We start from the raw sequence: 10280 nt of genomic DNA on the forward strand, positions 1-10280 counted from the left end.
GCCAAGGACCTGAACAGACACTTCTCAGAGGAGGACATACAATCAATCAACAAGTACATGAAAAAATGCTCACCATCTCTAGCAGTCAGAGAAATGCAAATCAAAACCACCCTAAGATACCATCTCACTCCAGTAAGATTGGCAGCCATTAGGAAGTCAAACAACAACAAGTGCTGGCGAGGATGTGGGGAAAAGGGTACACTTGTACATTGCTGGTGGGACTGCAAATTGGTGCAGCCAATTTGGAAAGCAGTATGGATATTTCCTGGAAAGCTGGGAATAGAACCACCATTTGACCCAGCTATTCCCCTTCTCGGTCTATTCCCTAAAGACCTAAAAAGAGCATGCTACAGGGACACTGCTACATCGATGTTCATAGCAGCACAATTCACAATAGCAAGACTGTGAAACCAACCTAGATGCCCTTCAATAGATGAATGGATAAAAAAATGTGGCATTTATACACAATGGAGTATTACTCTGCATTAAAAAATGACAAAATCATAGAATTTGCAGGGAAACGGATGGCATTAGAGCAGATTATGCTAAGTGAAGCTAGCCAATCCCTAAAAAACAAATGCCAAATGTCTTCTTTGATATAAGGAGAGTAACTGGGAACAGAGTAGGGACGAAGAGCATGAGAAGAAGATTAACATTAAACAGGGATGAGAGGTGGGAGGGAAAGGGAGAGAGAAGGGAAATTGCATGGAAATGGAAGGAGACCCTCAGGGTTATACAAAATTACATACAAGAGGAAGTGAGGGGAAAGGGAAAGATAATACAAGGGGGAGAAATGAATGACAGTAGAGGGGGTAGAGAGAGAAGAGGGGAGGGGAGGGGGGATAGTAGAGGATAGGAAAGGCAGCAGAATACAACAGACACTAGTATGGCAACATGTAAATCAATGGATGTGTAACTGATATGATTCTGCAATCTGTATACGGGGTAAAAATGGGAGTTCATAACCCACTTGAATCAAAGTGTGAAATATGATATGTCAAGAACTATGTAATGTTTTGAACAACCAACAATAAAAAATTTAAAAAAAATGTAAACAAACAAGGGCTAGTTACATAGCTCAGTCAGTGCAGAGCTTGCCTCACATGCACAAGGCCTCTGGGTTCAATCCCCACCACCACACACACACAAAAAAAAATGTAAATAAAATAAAGGTATCATGTGCAATCTACAAACTAAAAAAAAATAAAAAAATAAAGAATATAACCTTGATAATGTGGGTGGGCCTCATCTAATCACTTGGAGGCCTTAAGAGCCAAACCTGTTTCCTGAAGAAATTCTACCTCAATAGTGCAGTAGTTTAGTCTGGCAGCTTGCTTTATGGGCATCAGCCTGTTTCCAGCCTGTCAGATTATCCTTCATAATTTATACTTGCTAGCTGTATCAGTCAGGGTTCTCCAGAGAAATAGAACAGGATGGCTGGATAGACTATAGGTAGAGACAAAGATCTATAATGAGGGATTGGATTACTTGATTATGGAGGTTTGAGAAGTCTCATATCTGCAGTCTGCAAGCCTCAAACTCAGGAAAAACTGATGCCTGGGTGCAGTGCAAATTCAAAGAGCTGAGAACAGGGAAAAGTTCCAGTCTCCATGTGAAGGCTCAAGAATTAGGAACACTGATGTTGGAGAGCAGAAGATGAATATCCCAGCTGAAGCCAAGAGCTAATTTTCCCTTCCTATGCCTTTTAAATTATCACCCCATTATCCAACAAATTGGATCATGCCCATATCTACTGGTAAGCACAATTTTCTTTATTCAGTCTATTGAATTACATACTAATATCTCCCAGAAACACATTCACAGACCTACTTGGAAATATTTTACCAGCTATCTGAGCATCCCTTAGCCCATATACTCTTAAAATTATCATCACACCAACTCACATACACATACACACATATCCTATTGGTTCTGTTTGTCTGGTGAATCCTCACTGATGCAACACAAAGTTTTAAAGAGCATCTTGCTATATTTCTAGAAAAACTCAAAAGTATGTTTATGTGTTGGCTAAATTATTCTAGGCCATGAGTCTGTTTTGCCTAGTACACTGGTAATCTCAAGCATGAAATCTTTAATGTGTTTGTTGGGAGAAATAAAAGCACTCTTTTAGGTTACAGAAACAAATGTTTCTAAGGTTTCTCTTTTGAAATATTTTTACTGGGTGGGTCAACAGAGAGAGAAGTGTAAACAGGTTGATAGATGAGCATAAACCAAGAGTGATGTCCAAACTCCTTGTCACTGGCATGTGGTTTATGTGATTGAACTGTAATAACCCCATAAAACCATCCAGTAGACCCTAATGTTATCAACATAGCAATATGAAGCATAAAATATAAGTTATTGCTTATCTCAGTCATACTTTGCCAGAAGTTACATGAAGAACTGGACTATTGTGATTCTGAATTCAGCATTTTTTTTCCAGTACTGAGGATTGAACTCAGGGGCACTTAACCCCAGAGCCACATCACCATCTCTATTTTGTATTTTATTTAGAGACAGGGTTTCACTGAGTTGTTTATCACCTTGCTTTTTTTATACCTTTATTTTATTTATTTTGATGTGGTGCTGAGGATAGAACCCAGCACCTTGCACGTGTTAGCTGAGCACTCTACTGCTGAGCTACAACCCCAGCCCTATTGCCTTGCTTTTTGCTGAGGCTGGCTTTGAACTGTGATCCTCCTGCCTCAGCATCCCAAATCTCTGGGATTACAGGCGTGTGCCACCACACCTGGCCTGAATTCAACATTCTTTGTGATGTTTTACATACAAAAAATACAGCAATAAAAAGATCCCATTTAAAAAACTTTGGATTTAATTTAAATATTCTAGCTAGAATACCTCATCTGGATCAACCTCTATCAGTCTGGGTCCAAACAAGTGACAGAACTTAAATAGGAATTCAATATAAATAATTACAACTAATAGATTTATCTGTAGGATAAGGACCATGGATGCAAGCATGGAAAAGGGATAGGAGCAGAGGTAATCAGGACACCAGTGAAGGTCAGGCCCACTAGTGTATGGTGTCTACCTTGAGAATGTAGCAGGAAAGTGATCACCTGGTCAGGGTGGAACTGAAGGCATCAGGGACCACCCGTTCTGAGTTCATGGCTGGGATATTTTACTACCAGATACAACAGGATTGTTAGTCCATCACAAACAAGAAACAGCAAGAAAGCACCTTTTACTTGCAGTGTATCTGAGATGCCCTCCACCAAGAAAGCTCCTATATGTTTATTGTAAAGGAGAAGGGAATGTTTAAAGGAATTTAATAAATTGTTGCCAAGATTTGTTGAAGGGTATACTTGAAGCTGAGGGACAATACACTGATAACTGGCATAGTCAACCCCCTGGTTACTCAGCTTCCAGATTCACCCATGTACACATTTGAACTCCCTTGTAGCAGAATAACTCTCCTCCCTTACTTCCTTTGACTAGGGATTGAACCCAGGGGAATGCTACCATTGAACTACATCCCCATCTCTATTTTTGAGCCAGGGTTTCACAAGTTACTGAGGCTGGCCTTGAGCTTGTGATCTTCCTTCTTTAGGAAGTTGCTGAGATTACAGGCATGCACTACCACCTCCAGCAACAGCTCTAGACACGCCAGTCCTTGAAGTTCTCACTTGTCTCCAATTATCTGACCAATTCTCAAGTTATTGCATTTATCATGGGCCCTATTAAGTAGTCCTCATATTCAATCAGGATTCCATTGAATAATCTGTACCTAAGGACAAATTTGCCTTCAATAAACTTGTACATAATATTAAATATAGGAAATAGAAGAGTAAAAAGCAGGAGTATACAATTGCATTTCATAAATATGTAACGCAACTATAGTCTTTTTCTAATTGGCCTCAAGGTTGGAGTTCTTTAATCACCAGTGACATTTCCCTCACACTCAGCTAAACACCTCAGAAGCTTTGCATTCTTAGCCTGGTACTACTGAGTCCTGAACCACCAAGCTTTTGTTGTTGTGGTAGTGGTTTTCTGTTAATTTCTATCAGTCGTGTGGTAGGCAGAATATCAAAGAGATGGTCACATCCTAATCCTTGGTAACTGAATACGTTGTTATGAGGCAAATGAGAATTAAGGTTGCCAACCCTAACACAGGGCAATATCCTGGATTACTGTGGGCCTAATCTAATTGCGATGTTTCTTAAAAGAAGAAGGCAGACAAGGGGAAAATAGACATAGCAGGAAGGATTCAGCCCAACATTGATGACATTGAAGATGAAGGAATGAGGCCAAAAGCCAAGGAATTTGAACAGCTTCTAGAATTTGGATATGACAAATTTTGTCCTCAGAACATCCTGAAGGATTACAGCCCTGATAACACCTGGTTTTAGCCTGGTGACACCTAGCTCAAACTCAATCTCCAAAACTAATAAGATTTTCAGATATTAACTTTGTGGTAATTTGTTGAATAGGCAAAAGTGCACTATGTGTCACATTTATCTCCATGGAATACTTGAAAACCTGATTCATGTATTAGAAAACCAATTTACATCCATAACAGATTGTCACTAATTTATCTTTTATCTGAAGTAGCAATGTAACTTGTAGATAGTATAGATGCTGTGTACTCAAATTCCTTTCACGGGACAATGATAGATTTTGTCCAAGATCCTCCCTGTCCTAGATACCCCTATCTTTACCTTCCAATCTGCTATATGCTAAAGAACATGTCCAGGGTGTAATCAATGGGGGAAAAAACCCTGAACTTTGATATATAGGGATCTTTGTACTCTTTTCAAAACAACTCCTTCACTCTTCTGAGGCCTCCATAACTAATTTTGAAGAGATCTAAAGTCTGGAATTTAGAAGTTGAACTGTTGCTTGCCTCCTCTACATCTACGTCCAGCCTTATTAGCTGCCTCAAGCTGCTGAAGTGCTATAGAAGTTGAACAACTTGTGTCTAAAACACTTTCTTCCATGAACAGTGATTACCTCAATCTAGGAGACTCCCAACTATATACCTTACCAACCTTCAGGTCCCATTTAGACCTCCTTTTAGATTCACTGTTTTTTGAATAACAGAATTCCCTAAACTTTTGGACTTCTCCACACCATTAAAATTCCAACTCACTTTATTAAAGGCTTTTAGGATTAGGATTAAGAACATCAACACATTCTTGGTTTAACACAGCTATATCAAAACCATACCCAGACAAGGGGTAGAACTCAAGTTGGTAAAGATGAGACTGAAAATCAATGCCTCTATGTGATGTGAAAAGGTCTTAGTATAAATCATTTGTTCCCAACAAACACACAAGGTACTACAGATCCACTGTCTTGAAGGCAAGAAAAGGCATTACAGTAATGATGCATGCTTGGTATTAGAAGAATTATTAAATCCCTGTATTACACAGAGCTCTTACAAAATATGACCACCACAGAATACACATGGCTTTCTCCAGAAGCAGATTGTTTCGATACAGGTTTTCTCATGTTGTATCACATCAGAACAAGACTTTCAAATCCTACAAGTGTACTTTAAAGCATGTACTATTTACTAATTGAAGGAACAAGGTCATTATACTTGTGAAAGAAATCTGGAACTTAATCTTATGTTCAATGCAGAAACTTATTCAAATTTTTGCAGATAAAGTCATAGTAAATACTTTAGGCAAGGCTGGTGCCCCTTAGAGAAGACTGAAATGGCCAAGTGGGCTCAGATCACCAAGGGCCAATACCTTTCTAAAAGACAAACAGGAAAAATAGGCCAATTCTTGAGGGCAAATCAACTTTCCCATTCTCAAGATCAATGTCTGAGGTATATAACCCCTTTGCTATTGAGGAAAAGGGCTTAGCATCCTATGTGGAGATTTCACTTTTTCAGTTATAACACTAAGAAGTATTCAAAAACTATCAGCCTCATTTATTGAGGAGGTAGTTGCCAGGATCCCAGCACCTCTTTTTTCCTACCAAATCAATGAGTACAATCAGTAGAAAACCAATTTTTGTACTTTTAATGAGTTTAAAAGTACAAAAGTAATTAGATACAAATACAGAAAAATGTAATTAAAACCATTTTTAAAATGAACAATTCAAATGTACAATAGCAAAATAGACCAAGGTACTGTACACACTACAGCAGTGGTTCCTAAACTTTATCAAGTATCACAATCACCATCAGATTGCTGCCCTGAATTTCTGGATCAGCAGGTCTACAGTGGAACCCATTCTGCATTTCTAGTTAGTTTACTATGCTCCTGTTTCACTTTTAAAGCCACTGCATTAAAACATGAAAAGCAACAGTTCGTCTTGTAGGAATGATCAATGCTCATTGATCAAGAGATCTGGGATTGAGGTGTGTCAGGTTTAGAAAGGAGGTATCCCCGTATGTTTCTATTTGAACTTTGCTTGTGGGATAGTAACTTCTTCATCTCTGGGACAGAGTTTGGAGTTCTCTGGAGGAAATGGTAGTGACGGAGGAAGTCAAGGGGATGTGTGAAACAAGGAGTCCGTTTCTACTACTGCGCCTGAGGGGTTTTTCTTGCCTTGGTGCTACAAGACTGGGAGCTCTCTCCCCTTGTTAATAGCTCTTCAAAGATCTCATCATGCATGTAAAAGAAGATGTAACCTGTGCAAAGCCTAGACTTCTGCACTTGGACCTCTTGGATACTAGATACCTGTAAATCACTGTAAGTGAACCAGAGGTGCCTCTTAAAGTCATAGGCATCAGTGATATAGTGGCCTGAATGGGTGGTACTCCCAATATGGCTGATAACACCAATGAGCCTATAAGTATGACGATCTCTTTTATCGGCACTTCTTTTTGGTTCCTTTGGTTCCTTGGCTTTTGATTCTGTCTTATCTAAAATATCCTTATCTTCAGGGTTCCTATTGGCATCCACTGAACATAAGGAATTCACATCAGGCTTCTGGACATTTATTTCTGTAGGTCTGAGATTCTGTGTGTGCTCCTGAGCATTTAGCTTTGGAAGGCTCTGAGGAAGTGCTTGTTCAAGGGCTTGCTTATGGATTCTCACGCTATCACACTGCTGGGTCTGTCTAGCCACATTTTGGAATATTCCAGGAATGCTGGGATTTTTATCTTCATACAAATCTTCAGTAGTCTCACTAAAACTACTAAAATCTAACTCTACAAATCCATTAGTTTCCTCGTGTTTCTTTATTTCTGTATTTTCAGATACTTCTTGAAAATGAGCTTCTGTGAGAGATGTGTCTAGGCTGGGTTTATCTGCAAGAGATGTGTCTGAGCTTGGTTTACCTCCATCTTTGCAAATTGGAGAAAGGGAGGTATCTTTCACATAATTCATAGAGCCAGCAGATAGCTGTTGTTCAGTAAGCATTACATTTCCTGAGGATGCCAATTCTGACTTTATTATATTCAGTTTAGAATTTTTTTCCAAGTCTTTTTGCTGCTGCTCTCTACCTGCCCCTTTTAAGAATCGCTGAAATTTTTGTGGTACAGATTTCTTATTTGATCCAATGTGTAAAGGCAGGGAATCTTTGGATTTTGAGGTCGACTTTGTTGCAGGCATTGTTAAGTTGAGAATTCTAAAACTCATTTTTTGAAAAATTTTTAGTAAACGGAAATCCTTAATATGGGCATTCTCGCTAAGTGGAAGAGGTGGTTTTGTGTTCTCATTGCAATGAGAAGACAACTTTAAATAGGTGGGAATAATGACTTCCTGCTCATCTTTCCTTAAGGACCAATACTCATTCAATCTATAGCGTTTCAGATGAACAATAAGGACCCTGGGTAGCCTATTGAATTTGTGTACTGAAATAGACCTATCGTGATTACACTGCTCACACTTATACTCAAGCTCTTCTGCATCAAAGAAAAGGTCAAAAGTAGATTGAATAGACAAAGGATCGGCTTTTGTTCCTTGGGGAAGGTTGATGGAGAGATAGTTATTTGGTTCTGTCTTAAGAACAGCCCGACCACATGATTTACAAAAAATAGAGCGCAGTATCTCAAACTCAAAATTTGTGATGACAGGACAAACAATCATTTTGGTGGGAGAATAAGCAAACAAAAGCTTTTCAGGCGAATCTTCCTCCGATTCAATTTTAGTCTTCCACCTTAAGCTTAATCTTTGCATGGTCTCCTTCATCTGATCTAAACAAAGACTTAAAAACTCATGAGCATCATTCTGTACATCGCCAGAGAATATATCTGCAACTAGTGAAATGGCTTTTTTAATACTCACAAGTAACTTCTCCTTTGTTGCTATATTATAAATATCTTTCAAAACAAGCAGCTGTGCCAAGCACAAGCTAAGAGCATCATGGGGAATTTTACCCCATGGGAAACCCTGATTGAGTAAATCATTAACAAACGATGGAACTGAACATAAGGATTGTAAAACTGCATTCATATAACACGTGTTTCCCAAATTGGGGAGACCCTGCCATACTTTCTCTGGGAAAAGTGTAACAGATTTCTCAAGTATATCCCACTCTGGGATATACTCACCATAACTTGTTTCCCAAAAAAATGGCACAAATACTTTCTCAGTGATAATGTGGGGAATAGTAACATCTAGGTAAGGATTTCCAAGAAAGCTGGTCACAAATGAAGATTCAAATGGCAATTTCTTTCTCTCTCTTAACTCTCTTGCCTTTAATTGTTTCTCCCAAGTGTGGCTCACAAACTTCCAGGGATTTATCTTGTATGTGCTTCTTTTGAAGTAATTTTCTTTCATGAGTTTCTCATTTTTATTCATCTCTAAATCAGATGCTAGTATTCTTTTCCTCTTCCCAAAATGATGTACAAATAGCCCTTTTCTAATAAATGATGATTTTTCTGCAAACAAAGACATCTTCTGAATGTAAGAGGTTCTTTCTTTGGCTACCTCCAGGTGTCCACTACTTGATGTCTTATAAACTTTGTGTGATAAAGTTTTACTGATCCCCTTCTGTATGGTTGTGCTGGTAAAGACGCCATCCTCCTTGCCAGGTTTCATGGGTGGTTGATCCCCAACTTGATGGACTCTGTCTAGGAGTGTCTTCAACTCTCTGGCATGGGTGGATGATAATCTCTCAATAAACAAGAAGTCATTATTTTGGAAAGTTAAATGCAGGTGATTTTCATTTTGTCCATAGGATCTAAAGGCCACACTTTTAATATTATCACCCAGCTGGAAAGTTTTAACTTGTCCAGTATTGAAATAGAGCATCAGTTTAACTTTCTTCTTTCCTTCCACCGTTTCAATGAATGCTGCTGTTGATTTAGACATCCCTGTCTTCCTTTTCCATATTTGGACATAACCGTGTACCGTTGTGGCAGATGACATTTTCTTTACAGAGAAAGTCCACGTATACTGGGTTACTGAAAAATCTTGAAGTTTCGATGTTTTCAGAATTCACCTAAAGAAACAACACCAAAATAAATGGTTATTTAGTTCTCTGTGCAGAACGATACTATTCACAGTATGAGTTTTATGTGAAAATATTTTCAGATTCTGAATAGCTAGACCTTTAGTGATTAAAATAATGTTTTTTATTATAGTTGCATGCAGGTCCAGAATCTTGATTCCCAAGATAAGATGACTCTTTAAAGAAATAAATCAAGTTTTTTTAAACTATTGCAGAAAAAAATGTTTCTTAAATCTTTCCACCACAATAGCAGATCATATTTTGATTAAATTTCCAACTTCAATTGGGATCATTAAATACTTAGTAGACTTTCAATACATAGGTAAAAATCATACTGAATACTGTCTCAAGTGCATATATAACGTGGTTTTTCTGTCACAGAATGACCACATGGGGCAACTACAATAAGTGAATAAGAAAATAGAAGTACTTAACCTAGAAACAGATGACTATCCCTTGATATCTAGAGGACTTCATACATGGGCTACTCAAAATAAACTGATCTTCCTCATTCCAAATCCAGTTATGTTATTTTCTTTCACTTGGCAATGAGGAACCCCTATGCATTTTACCCCTTTTTGACAGAAGTATTAGAATAAAAACTTCTTGCCCATCATATTAATAGGTTAGAAAGGTTTCTGCATCTATTTCTTGTCATGGGGTCCTCTTAACCTGAGCTAGCTCACTGTATTTAAAACCAGTGGGGAGGCAGGGAGTGTAGCTCAAAAGTGAGGTATATGCTTTGCTATGTGAGGCCCTCGTTTCAATCCCCTGTACTAAATTAAAAAAAAAAAAGCTGAAGAAAAAAAACAGGCTGGGGTTGTGGCTCAGTGATAACGCACTTGCCTCGAATATGTAGGCACTGAGTTTGATTCTCAGCACCACATATAAATAAAAAATAAAAG

At 38.4% G+C, this 10280-nt stretch overlaps 1 protein-coding gene across 1 annotated transcript; it reads right to left on the reverse strand.

The window, feature by feature from the left end:
• Window positions 1–6497: 6497 nt before the first annotated feature.
• Usp26 (ubiquitin specific peptidase 26) lies at window positions 6498–9293 on the reverse strand. The gene has a single exon (XM_027947001.2). It carries the CDS (start codon window positions 9291–9293, stop codon window positions 6498–6500), a length of 2796 nt encoding a protein of 931 aa, XP_027802802.2.
• Between the last annotated feature and the right edge of the window lie 987 nt (window positions 9294–10280).

This window comes from Marmota flaviventris, chromosome X, assembly GCF_047511675.1.
Source record: "Marmota flaviventris isolate mMarFla1 chromosome X, mMarFla1.hap1, whole genome shotgun sequence".
NCBI lineage: Eukaryota > Metazoa > Chordata > Mammalia > Rodentia > Sciuridae > Marmota > Marmota flaviventris.